The following is a 17,381-nucleotide window of genomic DNA, read 5'->3' as shown; positions in this document are numbered from 1 at the left end:
AGCGCCGGAACCTACGCTTTTGAATAAATGGGAACACGAATGGCTCCTCACCGATGACTTTTAAATCCATCTTCTCTTTCAGATGAGAAATGCCTGTCATTTGGGATTCGGCACCCCCACGACACGGGTTTCTTTTTCAATCACAGTCTGCAGCTCTGGGGTTCACCATTGGGAAACATAACTAAGAGTTGCCCTTGTCCACTTCCTGTAGATTTTTATTTTAAAGTGTGCATGGAAATATCTGTACCCATGCTCAGGAATGAGAAAAGGCAGTAAAAGGTGGGGGAGAAATTGAGATGAGGGACCAGAACACACAGCACAGAAATACAGGAATCCAAGGACAGCTCACTGCTGTGGACAGGAAACAGCAGTGTTGTTCGGTCCTGTTTATTGAACATTTATCCTGTCCTCTTTCCAGTGCATTTAGTTGTCATTTTCCTTATTACAAATAAGTCTGATCTTCTGAGAAAGCGAGTATGAATCCCTAGCAAAAAGCACCCTTAAACTGTATATGGACATTTGTGAATCAATCACGCACACACAGAATTAGAACCTAATAATCCATTTCTAAGGTATCACCCCATCTGGAAGATACGTGGAGCACTTTGCAGTTTTTATTGTATTTTTTTAAAAAACTAAATAGTCAATTGGTTGATTGCTAAATTATTAACCCTCAGTTTATTCGGGGTTATTTAAATAAATACTGTACTGTATATGGTACAATTATTCATTTATATCAGTGGATGTGTGTTAGTTTCACATCATCCAAGTGCACCGTAAAGGTAAAGGTAAAGGTACCCCTGACCATCAGGTCCAGTCATGAACGACTCTGGGGTTGCGGTGCTCATCTCGCTTTACTGGCTGAGGGAGCCGACGTTTGTTGGCAGACAGTTTTTCCGGGTAATGTGGCCAGCATGACAAAGCCGCTTCTGGCAACCAGAGCAGCACACGGAAACGCCGTTTACCTTCCCGCCAGAGCGGTACCTATTTATCTACTTGCACTTTGACGTGCTTTCGAACTGCTAGGTTGGCAGGAGCTGGGACCAAGCAACGGGAGCTCACCCCCTCACAGGGATTCGAACCGCCGACCTTCTGATCAGCAAGCCCTAGGCTCAGTGGTTTTACCACAGCGCCACCTGGGTCCCACCATAAAATGCACCAAAAGATAAAAACTTTGCAAGAGAAACCAAGGCACTTAGAAACTGCGCGTTTCTATGCTATCACTCCCTTGTGTTAGTCTGCTAAAGCAAAAACAACAAAGAATCTTGTAGCACTAAAAGGCTAAAACCTGTATTGTGGCATATGCACGCACGGTGATTCATCTTTACAGTACATGGATACCGGGTGGAGTCTGGAGCAGCTTCCTTGTTTATAAAGTTTCTGATCCTTTGAAAGGAGTTTCCATAGCCGGGGCGAGCAAACCTAAAATCCATAGTACATTTGTATACAGCTGTGCTTTCTCCGATTTTCGTCTTTAATCCTAAAAGCTATTTATTTTGTCCCGTTTGGAGTTCTTGCATTTTCTTCACTGCCGCTTCCAACGATAACCTTCTGCTCTGGAAATCTGAGGACAGGCAGCAAAAAGCATTTTGGGAAAAAGAGATGTGTCTTGCAGGCGGCACCCCTCTCAGAAAAGACTAACCATCCAGACGGTGTATAAGCGTACTGTATTATAAAATGAACTGAGGCCGCGTAGAGAGGAAAGGGGAGAGCGGCGGCACATTCTTTTCCTTCCGCCCTGGAGAAACCGTTGCCCCTTTAAGAAGGCGGTTCCTGGGGCCCTTTTTCCTCCGCGCCCATTGGAGCAGACTCCAGAGCAACGTGTCTCTGTCATGGCAGCCGCATGCAGCCGCTCTTCCTTGAGCAGTGGGCTGGCAGGTCGCAGCAGTCGGGAGAAAGTGCTTTTCTTCCCTGTCCCCGGACTGGTGAAATGATTTGACAGATGTATTTAAAGAGACCTGCAACTGGTCTCGCCTTCTGTTTGTTCTACTTGTCTTCTTATTTCACCAACAAGGTGAGGTTGAGAGAGCTCCGCTGGTTTAAACTGTCCTTTATTTCGACTTTAAAAATTTCCATAGCTGCCAAGTTATCCCTTTTTTACAGGGATTTTCCCTTATGCTGAATAGGCTTCCTCGCGAGAAAAGTGAAAACTTGGCAGCTATGAATTTCACAGGGTCGCAAGTTTTGGCTGGTCTCCTAGTTCTTATACCTCGGAAAATCGAACACACTGTTTGCCTTTTCTCTCCCCCCCCCCAAAAAATATATTCGGTGAGCTTCTGTTTCTCTGCGAGACAATGAACAGCTGCTCATTGATTTTCAGTTTCTTTCGAGAACTGACTTTTCTCCTCGTAGCGACTTGCAACTACCGGAATGGACTTTCTGAGTTGGCCCATTCTTAAACCCCATATGGGGCCGGGGGGGGGGACGGGACGACGGAAGGGTCCTCACATTTATCCCTGGAAAGCAAGAGGTTAATTTCTAAACTAAATTAATGACTTTATAGTTGCCTTAAGTGAAGGATAAAGTATAAATACTTCTTGGGCTGTGTGAGAACTCTTAACAAAACTCAAAACAATTAAAAATCATGCACAAGAGGTCAAATGGGGTTATCACATCCCATTCAACCTTAAAGTATATACAGACAATAAAACATGCTCTCAAGAGATAAGAAAATTGTGGCAGTTTTATTTGTATTATCATTTGAAAGCACAACTTTTTTGATAGTTTGTATACACTGCAAGTCTTAAATATTTAGGTTTAGGACCCTGGGTCCTAACTATTAAGAGTTTACGGATTTCTTCCATTTAAATGTGTTTGCTTTCCCACCCTAAAATGTTTGATCAGACTCTTAAAACAAGCCTTCTAAGTTAGGTTTTTTTAAATGCTCATGGCTTCTTGATCTTGGAGTTTCTTCATTTTTGGCACTGAAGTTAGGAGAAAGAAAAAACTACTGCATATCCTAGACACATTTACTTGGAAGCAAGTCTCAATGAGGTACTTCAATACAAGCTTCAGACAATTTTGTACCCTCCTCTGTGACAAGTGAAATGTATAACCTTTCCAGGATCTACAGCCACTTCCAGACCTAATCTGTTTCTGCAAAATCAAGAAAAAGTATTTGCAAAGGTCTGTATAGTTAAAGCTATAGTTTTCCCAGTAGTGATGTATGGAACTGAGAGCTGGACCATGAAGAAGGCTGATCGCCGAAGAATTGATACTTTTGAATTATGGTATTGGAGGAGACTCTTGAGAGTCCCATGGACTGCAAGAAGATCAAACTGATCCATTACCGGTATTAAGGAAATCAGCCCTGAGTGCTCACTGGAAGGAAAGATCCTGAAGCTGAGGCTCCAATACTTTGGCCACCTCATGAGAAGAGAAGACTCCCTGGAAAAGACCCTGATGTTGGGAAAGATTGAGGACACAAGGAGAAGGAGACGACACATGACGAGATAGTTGGACAGTGTTCTCGAAGCAAAATGAGTCTGACCAAACTGCGGGAAGCAGTGGAAGACAGGAGTGCCTGGTGTGCTCTGATCCATGGGGTCACGAAGAGTCGGACACGATTAAACGACTAAACAACAACAACAAAGACTAAGACTGAGTAAGCCCCACTGAATTCAGTAGGACATACTTCTGAGTAGACATGGTTAGGATTGTTCTGTATTAACTTTATTGTAGCATTGTGGACTAGATCTGACAAAGTGAACTGTAGTTCAGCAAAGTTTGTTTGGAACACAAATGCCTGACATAATGTGTCTTCCTGCCCCCCCCCATCTGCTTGTGCCATGAGATCTTTAATAGAGACCCTTTCCTTGAGCACCTTTCTTCGTGGAGATGTGTTTTGTGTGCACCAAGGAGAGGCCCCTTCTGTAGCGATACCACATCTTTGGATCTGAGAGGTACCTGGCATTGACCGCCTTTTTGTGCCAAGTTAAAACATTTCTATTTGCTCAGGTGTTTTAAAAAGTTATATTGCCTTAATCTGCTTTTAGTTTGTATAGTCTTGTTTTGCCCCATAGTCTATAAATTGTTTGACAGATGTGTTATTGCATCTGTAGTTTTGATTAATTCTCATATATATTGTATACCGTTCTGGAATCCACTGAAGGACAGCTTAGAAACAGTTTACATAATAAAATAAATTAGGCCATCTTGTATTTGTTAGTCTTTAAGGTGCTACAAGTCTTTTTAGCATCTTTCCAGCATCTGTTACCTTTAAAACAGAGAAGACTGGAGTCTTGCAACATCCTTTAGAAAAATCAGATTATAGGAACGCAGGGATGGATGAGAAGCAACAGGCTGTGGTATTTTCAAGGCAGAAAGCAAATGAACAATGAAATTCAAGGGGGAAAGTATATTAAAATAGCATGTAATTTAATCAACCAAATTTAATTACTTGCAGGATATAACACCCACACACAATTTGTTGGTTTGGTTTGGTTTGGTTTGGTTTATAGTTAAGGCAGAACCAGCAAAGGTCATGAGAATCCAATGCAACAGGTAGCTTCTAAGGCCTTACTTTAAATCTTCTTCAGCTTACAACGTCTACTTGCAACTCCTATGTTCGAATTACGGAAAAAAATGTATATCTGATAAGCCAATGAGTTTGGTAGATTCCCTTACCTGAAGTGGTCACTTAGTTAATTCAAATTGCATTCATTAATAAGTGAGTTCTGTCTCAGGTCAGGGCTAGCTATGACTTGTTTCTTTTTATTTTTATGGCTGGTTTTGTTTCATTGCCTGATCCATTGCAAAAGCTTGCTCCTTGCTACAGTATCAATGATACATAGTTCTGCCATACCCTCTTCTAGCTAGATACTGTACTGTTCACCACTGCTGTTTGTGGAAAGATATCCCAATTATTAAAATTATGTTTATGCCAGCCACTAGCATATAGTGTAATAAGCAATTCCTATCAACCTCTGATTTGAATGGCACGAAGGAGAAATTCTGGTGTATTCCAAACTTGTTTCCAAAACCTGAATGCAAACCTTGATTTAAATTAGCCTTGCATGAAAAGCTTCATGCAGCCACCAAGCTCAGGTTATGTAGCAGGTTTGGTTGGGCAATGCAAAGGCTAGATAATGTCTTGGAATACAGAGGACGATTGATTGTCTCAGTGATGATACATGCCTTTGGATTGCAAGTTGAGAGTTTCTGAAGAAATTATAGTAGCGGAGCTGGAGAGGTCATATTTACAGTATATAGAAAATCTCATTTATGCATGTGTCTGAGACAGAGCATGTACATGTACATGTTAGAAATGTTAATCCTTTCTTTTTTATATAACTTTAATCCATAATATTGCTATATTTTATTACAGCTACATACCTATTAATAGGGTTGCATCCTTTTCCCTGAGAGAGGCTCATAACAACAGTATATGATAGGCAGAACTTCAACAGTTGCAGATTTCCCAGCATTGCACCTTCATACAAGGTAAACTGAGTCTACACCTGTTGAATTTCATCAACATGCCATCTCACATATACTGTTTGGCCCTCCGCAAAGTGCTTCCAAATGCTTCATTAGCCTTGTTCAAGCATTAAAATATGTAATGGCTAACAGCAAGAGCAGCCCATAGAGGCCGGAAGAAATTCCCCCTTTGTCAGAATCCAACATTGGCTCTTACGTGCTATTATTAGTATTTTATTTTCATTGTTTTATTTTTTTTTAGTGTGTAAAGTTGAAATTTGTAAGTGGTATACTGTTGATTAAAGATTGCAGTCTTATCTCTGGCCTGTACAATGAAACACTCAGAAATCAAGGAACTTGCTCTGAATGAGCAGTAGAGTAATATTTTTTCTTATTGATTATTGTTTTCCCCAAAGTGTTGCATCGTTCAATGTGTACATTGAAGCAAAATCATCAACAAATGGGGTAGTCATTCACTGTTTGTCTTTGTTGCTCTGTGCATGTACCCATGATTCTTTACCAACATCAAAGCTCTAAACCAAATGTTTGTTTTTTATTTTGTTTATTGGGAGAATTTCTAGCCTGCTCTTTATTAGATAATCCCAAAGTATACAAAACACAAAATGCATAAAGAGCAACAAAACCAGTTTCATAAAACCAATATAAAACTCATCACATATAACACATGTGTTATCAAATAAAAGCTGGAGTAAAGCAGTGTTTCTCAACCAGTGTGCCTCCAGATGTTTTGGGACTACAACTCCCATCATTCCTGACCACTGGAGTTGCTAGCTAGGGATGATGGGAGTTGTAGTCCCAAAACATCTGGAGGCACACTGGTTGAGAAACACTGGAGTAAAGCATGGGTGGAGAAAGTTCTCTATCCCTGTTGGGATGCATTTAGTAAATAATGACAGAGGATGCCCAGGTCAGACGGTTTGCTCCAGAGAAATCTGCGCTGAGCTAACAAACCCCTTGCTTTTTGGTTTTGTTGAATGCACACACAAATGAAATTCCATGGCCATGTTTATGCAGGGGCGGAGCTAGCTGCTCCAGCACCCGGAGCAGCACATATGCTGTACACCTGGGTGGTGTACGCCTTCCTCCGCCAGTGCGTTTAGGTAATGGGCTGCTGTTACATTTGAAAATCATATGTGGGCAAGAAGTTAGGAAAAGGCACATGACTTTGTAATGTCAGAATGGCAGGTGTGTATATGAGGACTTCTCCAGATTATCTAGTTTTCCCCATGCAATATGTAGATGTGTTTTGTTAGGCTTCTGGGAGCAAGACTTCCTATGGTGATGGACAGATAAAGCACATCCTTTGCATGTAGAGTTTCCCAGGTACTGTTCCTGAAATCTCCAGTTAAAGTCATCAGGGAGCAGGTATTGGAGGGCTTGGGGACTTACTTTGCCTGGAACAATGGAAAGCCTTTTCATTCAGAGTTAAATAGACAATTCTGGGCAAAAAAACTTTGCTTGGTATAAGTTCTTATTTTTCTTGATATTCTCTGTATTTTGTACTGCGTTGCCATTCTGATATTACAGTAATAAGACTCTTTGGCCATTTCCTATCTGCAGGACTGAATGTGTTTTCCCAAATTTTTGAACTGTAGCAGCAGAATTGAGCCTAACTATCAACTAAGCAGTGCTCAGAACATGCTTATGATTTCTGTAAAAATTACTTGAAAAGTGTGTGTGTGTTTGGATTTTTATGTACTGTCCCCTAACCTGGTGCTTTGTCTTCCAGTATGTTCTGTCTGTCCTGAAATTCACCTACCCCACTCTTTTTCAAGGGTAAGTTTTTCAAAAGTGCATCAAAAAATGACAGAATAAGTAGGTAGCTGTACCAGACAGAGGCTAATGTTGGTGTCTCATACAATTGCTGTATATCCTCATCTGGGAAACTCCTATATGTTTTATAGTTACAACATGACTTGTCCTAATTCTCAGCTCTCTGCTTCTGTGTCAAAAACTGCTGTTTTTTCACCAGCCCCTCCCTGTAGCTGAGGGGGAAGTAATGTGCCATTTTCCAGGTTTTGAGAACTTCCACTCCCATTTCAAATGTTCAAGGGCTTCAAATATGTCAAATCCTATGGTCAGCCTACTTCCCACAAAACAGCAGAGGAAGGCTGTACAAAGGCAGTTTAACCAAAATCACAAGGCTAATGGCAGAGTGCTCAAATTGTTCTGAGGGAGAGATTTGATTGGTGGTTTAAAATTGGCAGCTATGGAGGGAAAGGAGAGGCTAAGACCAAGATGGTGGGAAAGAGAGTTCTTATTTTCACAGTGGCTTCTGAAAGGTCTCTGTCAAGTTACAACAGTTCTTAAGATTCTGTGTGGCAAACCCTGACAAAACAAATGTAAACTGATTATTATTTGAGTGAGGATTATCTAAAAGTGAATAGAGAGGAATGTATCTCTAGTAAGACTAGAAAATGGAATCATTCAGTTAAACTGATGGGCAGTAGACTAGACTGATCATGTTATGTGGGGGAGCTGACATAATGCCCTCCAAATGTTGTTGGACAACAACTCCCATTATGACTATCGCCCATGCTGCTTGGGCCGTATGGAAGTTGGAGCCCAACAACATCTGGAGGGCATGATATTGACGGCCCCTGAAGTGGCTTGCTTTGGGCCACCCAACAAGTTCATAGCAAGACTCATAGCTTATACCGCTTACCTGACACTAATTCATATAATATATATGTATTATATATATGTATTATATATATGAAAATATAGATATAAATGTAAACTGGGCATGTGGGTTTTCACTTTTCTCTGAAACCGCTTGACCAATTGCGTTCAAATTTGGACACAACGTCCCAAGCGAATATGCGAGTGTCCATATACAGGTTGTGTAGATAGATGTCACACCTATGCCAGGTAAAGCAGGTAAAACCCACTGTTCTGGAACACAAAACTCAAGACAGCTGGGGATGCTGGGAGCACAAGAGAGGTTGCAAAACAGTGCCCTCTAGCGGCCACACTGGTACTACATCTAGGAAGCCTTCGCTCTCCACAGCATCTCAGCTCGGCTTTGCAGACTGGCCTGAGGGGCCGGGATAGGTCATGGGTCGGAACAAGGTGGGGGCAGTCACAGGGATGAGCCACAGCAACACTCCTTAGAGAAGGAGAAGTTGGCTTAAGCTCTGTTCCCTGTAGCCTCACAACAGGTGGGATCTTTGATTTCAGAATTTAGCAGTGTAAAAGCTTTGTGGTTTTTCTCCACTTAAGCAGCTGATGCTTTAACTACAGGTGAGGGTGCATCTACTGGCTTTGCAGCAGCCAAAGTTGCCTGTTAGGAATATAATTTGTTGTTTTGTTCCATCATCATAATTTTATTTTGTTGCCTTTTATACTGCCAGTCCATTGACTGAAGGCAGCATATGATCAGACTGTGTCACTCATGGAAGAAGCCCCCACTGTGAGTAATAATTGACTTGGGTTAATTGTTTAGAAACAGAACATTGTACGTGTTTCAATTGCAGCTGGCAGACACTAGTTGGTGGATTTCTCCTACACATTTCCTGGAAGATTGGCTGGACTGAAATCAGCAGCAGTTCAAGGTACAATGAAATCGCAGTGTAAGAATATACAGGTGACATTCCAGTTAATATCCACTGGAATATGTGTCATCTTATTTCAGATACTTGGCTGTGGTTCTTACCCCATAATGTTGCAAGAACTGTGCCATGGTAAAATAATAATAAACATGAGCACAGTTTTTTCTGCATGTAACTGGAGTGTTTTCTTTATGCTTTTATATAACTTTGCACATATATTCATGAGATTAAAATCACAGGATAGGCCACAATTTCATCAAGTGTATGTGCACAAGTGTGTAGGCTTTTCTCCAGCCCCCTGTCCCATTCTTATATAATTAGCATGGTCAAATGAAGATACTTCCCAACTCTATAGGACATTTTAAATTGCATACAATCTGGAACTGAGAAATCTGCTGTTTGCATTTTAGTATGCAAGATCACTTACTTGCTGTTTGACTGTCTAGCCCAGGCATCCCCAAACTCAGCCCTCCAGATGTTTTAGGACTTCAACTCCCATCATCCCTAGCTAACAAGACCAGTGGTGAGGGATGATGGGAACACCCGGAGGGCCAAGTTTGGGGATGCCTGGTCTAGCCCAATTATGAACTGTTTGGGATATATTTTTAGGAATGGCTGATTTATTCCGTGGAAATCTAGTCTGATGTTTAAATGAAATACATCCACATTGAACACATTAAAAAAAACCACTCTCATGAATTTGAGAGGCAAAAACCCACAGAAAAAAAATACTTCATTTTGTCGAGGGTTATGTACGTAAGTACTGTGTATAAGACGAGCCCCCCGATCAGGCCAGTGACCCATCTAACCCACCATCCTGTTCTCCCAGTGACTAACTAGATACCTATGGGAAGTGTGTGAGCAGGACCTGAGTGCCCCACTGCTCTTCCCACTCCCAGCACCTGGTGTGCAGAGGCATAATGCTTCTGGAGTTGGAAACAGAACATAGTCATCCTGCCTAGTAACCACTGTAAGCCTTCCCCTCTATGAATTTGTCTAATCCTCTTTTGAAGACATCTAAGTTGGTGACCATCACTTCCTCTTGTTGAAGTTGGTTCCTGTGCACTGCGAGAAGGAGTATTTCTTTTGTCTGTTCTGACTCTTCCAACATTCAGCTTCTTTGGATGCCCTTGTGGGAGGAGAAAAAAACCTTCCTCTCCACTTTCTTCTTTCCACGCATAATTTTACACACCTCTATCATGTCCTCCCCTAGAAGAATAGTGACCTGTGACATAAAGATCTATGCTTAGAGAAATTCATTCTGAGCAACATCAGTAGTATGTTCTTCCATTTGTAGAATGGCTGCACATCAGAGGATAGATATCTGATGGAGCTCCAGGATGGCATTCTGTGGTAGCAATGGAACATTGTGGTAAGGGTGGCTTAAATATTGTTCTCGTCACCCTGATGCTTTCTGCTAAAAACCAAAGCACTGTTGTCTCCTAACTTGGTTAAATATTGTTCTGCTTTGGAGCTTAAGACTTCACTCCACTAGATGTCAGTCTAAGCAAGGTAATCCTAACACAGAGATTTTCCTGCTCCCTGCTCTTGTTGAGTAAAAGATGGGATGCAAAGGATGGCATGCTGCAGAAGACCTAAAGATAAAAGGGGAGGAGTGTAAGGAAAGAAAAGAGGCATTCCTTAGGGTACGCAGAACTCAAGCAGTTTAATGCTTGGACATGGAAAGAAGTACGCAGACAGCATGGACGAGGCAGAAAGAATAGGAAGCCAGTTTTCAAGAGGCATGCTTCAGAATTCTGCACTGCCTGCAGCTTCTACCCTTTCTTCAAATGCAGCTTCATGCAGAATGTGTTAAATTAGTCAAGGGGTCCCCAACATGAGCATAGCCAGGATATATTTTGTGGGGGGGGGCAGGCTTTATATTGGGGTGGGGGCAGAACTAAATTATCTGTGATGAAATTGGTCAGTTAAGTATTTTTATTTCTTTCCTTGATTTGGGGTGGTAGCTGCCCCCCTGCCCTCTGGCTATGCCCCTGGTCACCAACCTTGTATTGGATCTTTGTGTTTGAGCTTTTAATACATCTTCCCTACAACATGGAAGGAAGATTACTAACATGTAGAAATATCAGCACTGGGATGTCTTAAGATTTTGATCAGCAACAATGATGGAAGGCTCAGGCTGTGTGCAAGTCATGAGTTCTTCATCCTGTTCAGTGAGCCACAGAATAAAATGAGATTTGGGCTGTTGGCTTCCTTGGTGCCTAAAGTTCCCTTCAGTCTCATTTGCAGAAATACTGAGTATCATCAACCCCGACAGATTTCAAAGTGGGTGGGGTGACTCATATTGTACTTGTGTCTCTGTCTGCAGATGGAAAGATATAGGAGCTGCTTCTAACTCCTTCAGAAATCTAGATCTGAAAGTAGGCTGTTTGTGTACACATACCGTAATTCTCCAAGAACCTCTTCATTTTGTGTCTAGAATGAACAGACTGTGCCTTGGGTGATGAGTGCATCCACACAACAATCTTAACTTGCCTATTATGCCATCAACAAAGGGAGCCTAAGGATGAGAGGGGTATTTCGATTTTGAGTGTATGCTGAAATTTCTCTGATTGAGATCTTTTAACTCCTTCACGGTACAATGCAATGCTCTTTGGGTAGATTCCATGATGATCAATCCAGATTTGTAGCGTAGGCATGCCTTGTGATCACCAAGTTACCATTCTGATTCATGGAATACTGCATTTTTCTTTCATACTTGTCAAGGAATGCACAACACAGTGCTCTCTGCAAAGTCATTATAGCAGATTCTGAGCCTGACCGTTGTATGGTTTGGCATGTTAGAGTGATGACTGCTATTGAAGCATTTCCCTTAGTGCTAGACATTCTTTTCCAGCCCTGAAAAAGAATCCCTCTTGGCAGGATTGAGTTCTGAAGTTCCATCGTGGGAACGGTTCTAATGGCCTTTTCCATTGCATTTTAGATGGTCACATTGGACATGCAAACATTTCAGGGATTCCTGAGACTTCACATTGTGGTCATTGATCTCTGTTTTCTACATGGAGATCTCATTTTCAAGCTTTAGGGCTTTATTTTTCCACTGCTACTTCAGTTCAAATGACATTGCTTGTTTTAAGGAGGCATCTGATTTGAAGTTACCAGCAAAATAATTATAGTAGTTGTCAGTTTGATCCAGATAAGATTTGGGCCTGGTGTGAGGAAAGAGAATTTATGTTGTATGAGCAGAAGTTGGATTGAATTCAACTAACTCATTGCTTGAGCAGAACAACATACTTAAAAACAAAATCAGGCGATTACACTGTAGAGGCATGTCATCATTGCAGCAACTCAGAAGAGCTAACCCAATAAGGATACTTGGATACACTCAAGCCAAGCAGGTACAAAATCACCAGAGATGTGCATCTTTGCAGCATGAGAAAGGTCAGATACAATGCCAAGAGATGTATCTTGCAGAGCTTCCAACTTCCTTCATGGCTCTTAATTACACCTGGTCCAGGTTCATTTCCCTTTGTTTAGTTGGGGAAAATGTTTTGGGTAGATGTTTTTTTTATATCGTTTGTATACGGAATCTGGCATAATCATAACTGTATGTGCCATTTGTTTTTACAGATCTGAAGTGCTGTCATGGCTTCCGGCTTCTGCACTTTTTGTGGGCATTATTTATGCAGGTTCCAGGGCACTGTCCAGACTGGTAAGATTCAGGCAAATGGAAACTAACATGCTTTTTCATTTGTTGGTGTTAATGTTTTACTCCAGATAGCATACTAAGGTTAAAGTCATTGACCTAACTGAGGTTAAAGTCATTTGCGAAAACGCTAACTGCTGTTTGGGAGCTGTAAGCATCCTCTGGAGCAAGTTTAGGGAAAGTGGGGGAGGAAAAGGGGCAAATCCCGTTGCACAAGTAGAAATCCTTGTGCTGACTGGATGGTTGCTTTGCAAACAATTCCCTGATTTTCAGCTTTGCGTGTTGTATTGTTCCTATATGTGCAGTGGTGACAATAACAACCACTTTTGCAAATATGATGCATGAACAGTATCAACAAGACTGAAATGTATATATCCAGCTGTATATAATGCAAAACTGATAGTGAAAGATGTTATATATTGTTTTTTTTTTAAAAAAAATAAGCTGCCTGGTCAGTCAATATAGAGGTGACAAATGGGTACAATGAGCTCCAACAGCAAAATAGCTAAGAATTCTCAGCACAAAACAGTCACCTTTAACAGGAGCCAGAGTTCATTCCCTTCCTCTCTTTCCTTTTGCCCTGGGAATAGGCACATGAAGCACTTACATCCTCTGATAAGGCAACTGGGGAAGTTTAGTCTATGTGACTCTTCCTTTCTCAGTTGACTTACACCCCATAATCCCCCCCTTTTTTTGTTACTCCCGCCTCTTCAAAATCTACTGTTACGATGAGGCCTCAACTCATTGTACATGAATATGAAAGATGCTCCATTTTGACACATGAAATAGATAGGAGCATGAAATACCTTTTTGTTGTTGTTAACATGATTCCTAAATTAGTGCTCAAATGTCTATTGCTGCTACTGTGGTGCATCATATAACTACAAATAGCTTCATTTCCAAATTGAGCTGGTTTTAATTATGATGTTTGCTTTGTCCCTTTGTTTGGTGAATAATTCTGCACTGGATGAAAGCTAGCGCGGACATGTAGTGAGGGGACCCGGCTTCAGATTCTTGCTCTTCCCCAAACTCAGTCTCAGTTCCTCAACTTAAAAATGGCAGTGTTAAAATGGGATTGTGAAAACAAAAGGGAAAACATTTTCTGCACTTGAAATGCAGTCTACACGGTGGCTGTAGAAATGGGTCTTACTTAGCTGTGAGGGCATGTGCCTGCCTATTTCATCTAAGAATTCACATTTCAAACTGAAATGAGAATTTCAGGAACAACAAGTGGCTGAGATGTGTTAGTGAGATAGTGGAATTGAGGAGATGGCAATTTGCTTATGCTGGCTGGACCAACATACTGAGCTTCCTTTTATAAAGACTAAAGCTCCTAAAAAATATCATCAAAGACAATAGACATCTGGTGAAGGTTAGCTGAGCTGGGCAATCTGGAGCCATTGTTGGCAGCAAAACACATTTCTCTTGGCTCTAGAAAGAGCCAATAGCATATGGAAGGAGAAGGGGTTTGTGTGTGTGTGTTTGTGTGTACATGTGTGTGTTAAAACTTGGCTGCAGAAAAGGAAAAATGTAAATTCTGGTGTCAGCTTTCCTAGACATTACTTCTAGTATTTCCTATTATTGTGCTCTAGTTCAAGTGGCCTGTGTTAGATGACGGGGTCCTTTTATCTTTCTGCCTCAGCAGCAGTGAGAGGCAACATAAATGTTAGGTAACAAGGCCAGCAGTGGAACTAAGAACTGTACTTTTAAAAATATATCTGTATTGACTTTCTCAGATAAAATATACCGATAATCAACATTGACCACATAACAAAATGTACACTGCAAGATGTGATGTGATGTTTTTTTTACAAGAGATTAACAATAATAATTGGCAAATTATTGAGCATGGGCGGCGTGAATTGTTCTTTGTTTTTTGATCCTACTGAAGACCAGTCAACAACTGACTGGTTATGTGCCATGTTTGGCTGTTCATTGAATACCATTTCTTGCAAATTCCCAAGTATTTAGAATGTACTTTGTTAAGCAGCTGTATCTTAGGTCCAAATAATTTGTTATGGCCTACATGTTTGGTTTGTAAAAAAAAATTCTAGTGGAAAAAAATACAAGAATAACAGATAAATTGTTTATACAAAATAAAATAAGATCAGTGGCAAACACCTAAAATAAGTATCCTTTCAAATAAAGCTGTTACAATAATTAACAAATTCCATTTTATACAGAACTAATTTATAGTATCCTTGCATGCATGTCTTAGAAGACAAATTAGTTTGACTAGATAGTCCATATCCCAAGTTTTTCATATAGTTTCCAGTTTGGATGTGGTTCGTTTTTGGAGTGACGAGATGGGTTTCATTAGCTCAAGGGTCTCCAACCTTTTCTGACCTTTGGGGGGGGGGCTATATGGAATCAAGAGAGCCATAAGCAACACCCTCTCTCCCTCCTAATTTACCAGATGGCTCAACTTTTCCTCCAGCTGCTCAGTTGTCAATTTACATGTGTAAAGGCTCAGATCAGCATCTTGGGTATTTGCAGTGCTTTTTTCTGGGGGGACGCAAGGGTATGTATACCCCTAAACATTTTCTGAATCTTTGTACTTTTGTCCATTTACTGTATTTATTTTCCCTGATTTGAACTATAAAATGGTGATTTTCTTGGGTAAAAATGAGAGTACCCCTAAATCTACAGTATTTTTAGAAAATACCCTGGGTATTTGAATACACATTTTTTGCATGAATTTCTTTTTTTTAATCACAGTGGGTTAATAAAGAAATAGATTAGAGTTTTGAACATGTGTGAAATTGACACAGACTGAAACTAGGCTGAACATTCTGTCCCTTCTTGGAGACTGTACTGTTTTTCCTCATGGTGCTAGTTCTTAGCACTATTTCATGTAGGGTTGCCAGACTCAATAGTGGACAGGACTTATGTGCCTTTAATTGCCCTGCTCTCTTTTGAGTCTGGAAACCTTAAAGAGAAAGCAGCAGACCCTTTGTTTAATTTCCAAGTAAAGGGTCTGCTGGTTTCTCTTTAAGGTTTCCAGACTCAAAAGAGAGCAGGGCAATTAAAGGCACAGAAGTCCTGTCCACTATTGAGTCTGGCAACCCTAATCTCATGGGAGAAATTTAATGCTTTGTGCACCACCTCATTTCATACCTGCAAACTCCTACAGCTGTTTATAAGGGAAACTGTATCCCTAGAAATATCTGGTTTTTAGGACCACCCAAGAGAAACAGGAATAAGTGCAGAAGAGGATCTTTTCAGAATCTGCAGTGCTAATCTTATCGGTCACATTTTCTCCCTTGACAGCCAATTCCTATCTTTCTTACCTTACACAATGCTGCAGACGTTATAGCTTGTGGAATCGAGGCATTTGTGCAGAAAGAGGTATGACAAAATGAATTTCCTGTGTTGTTAACAGCCTGTACCAGGGCTTTGGAAATAGTGAAATTAGTGTTACCATTTCCCCCAGCTCTGCTAAATAATCCAGTTACTAATTTAATTTTATTTTTAATAAGGGAAATACTTCAAACATTTTCCTTTCAGAAATGAAAAGAAAATTATTGAATTCTGTGGGAAGAATATGTATTTTGAAGTCTGTAACAGAGCAAAAAGGGAGCCGAGTGACAGTGCCACTCTGAAGATCCATAAAGAGCTCAGGAGAGGGGGGGGAATACTGATTTTGATGCAGTTCAAGAGTTGTATCCTTGATAGCTTTGCCTTAGAGAAAAACCACTTCCACAAATTGGGACACCGAATATTTTTTCAACTGCAGCCCTATAGTATTCTGTTCCAGAGAGTTCCCAACCACCAGGAGCAGCTTTGGAAGGGAGGAACTTAAGCAGGTAGGAAGAATTGTTGAAATTCAGATGCCCCGGCTTATATAAGTGGGAACTCTTTCCGCTAAGGCTGTGGTGAGGAACCTTTGGTGTAATTGATCCCCTCAGTTAAAAGCTATTTGAAGTATAATGTAGATCCTACCTGAACAACAACAGGGAGGGAAGGCGCATTTCATGGAGAGAGGTGGGGTTTGTTTGGTTTTTTAAAAAGATGAGGCCACCACTGAAAAGGCCCTGCCAGAATTAACCCCAGATAGGGTCGCAGCTAGTAAAAAGGCAATCCTAATAATTGCAGATAGCTGTCTTTCCTCAGATAGCATTAAGTCCAGGAGGTCCCTCACCCACCAAAAAAGTTGCGAACTTTGCTTTCAGCTGGGGTATGTGTGCAATTTTAGAAGCTAATTTATTTAGGAGCTATTTCAAGTTGAGTTCATTTTTTCTTCTACAAGTACCTCAATAATAGAACTTGCATTTGGAAAACTGGCAGAAGTCTAGATGCATGTATAATAACACATTTTCTTTCCAGTGTTTTGATTGCATTTTATTTCCTTTCTTAACAGCAGACCTCTAGACTAAAAATCTGTAGGTAAGTTTCTCAATGTATAAGTCTATAGAGAATTTCACAGAGGGTCTAGATTTCTCACAGGTTGCACAGTTGGTTTTCTAGTCATTGTAAACTTCAAAAAAGGATAAGTTTTTGATGCTTAAATACAGAAAAGCTTTGAACGTAAAGATGAAACTGCCTAGAAATTATAATACTCAGCAGGTTGACTCACAGAGTCCCACCAGAACTTTTCCAGGTGAATCATAATTCCATGGTTCTTTTTCTTGACTCACCTCTTGGAGTTGTCTTTCTGAAGCCAACACAGAGTTAAGCCTCCTTAAGCCCATTAAAATCAGCGGGCTTAGGCATCCTAACTATTC

The 17,381-nt window shown here is 40.8% G+C and overlaps 1 protein-coding gene across 3 annotated transcripts in view; it reads left to right on the top strand.

The window, feature by feature from the left end:
* The first annotated feature begins 1,813 nt into the window (after window positions 1-1,813).
* The window catches only part of SLC35D4 (solute carrier family 35 member D4), a 39,077-nt gene continuing 23,509 nt past the window's right edge, over window positions 1,814-17,381 (top strand). For 2 of the 3 annotated variants that reach the window (XM_035125439.3, XM_088676288.1), the window contains exons 1-6: window positions 1,814-2,014; window positions 7,169-7,215; window positions 8,916-8,993; window positions 12,582-12,663; window positions 15,928-16,005; window positions 17,018-17,043. In XM_035125439.3, the coding sequence (XP_034981330.2) occupies window positions 1,943-2,014; window positions 7,169-7,215; window positions 8,916-8,993; window positions 12,582-12,663; window positions 15,928-16,005; window positions 17,018-17,043 (383 nt within the window). In that variant the 5' untranslated portion in view covers window positions 1,814-1,942. The remainder of the gene's footprint in view (window positions 2,015-7,168; window positions 7,216-8,915; window positions 8,994-12,581; window positions 12,664-15,927; window positions 16,006-17,017; window positions 17,044-17,381) is intronic. The other variant, XM_088676287.1, reaches the window with a different exon arrangement.

Source organism: Zootoca vivipara, chromosome 8, assembly GCF_965207765.1.
Source record: "Zootoca vivipara chromosome 8, rZooViv2.hap1.1, whole genome shotgun sequence".
Classification (NCBI taxonomy): domain Eukaryota; kingdom Metazoa; phylum Chordata; class Lepidosauria; order Squamata; family Lacertidae; genus Zootoca; species Zootoca vivipara.
This window is presented reverse-complemented; position numbering and strand designations above follow the sequence as displayed.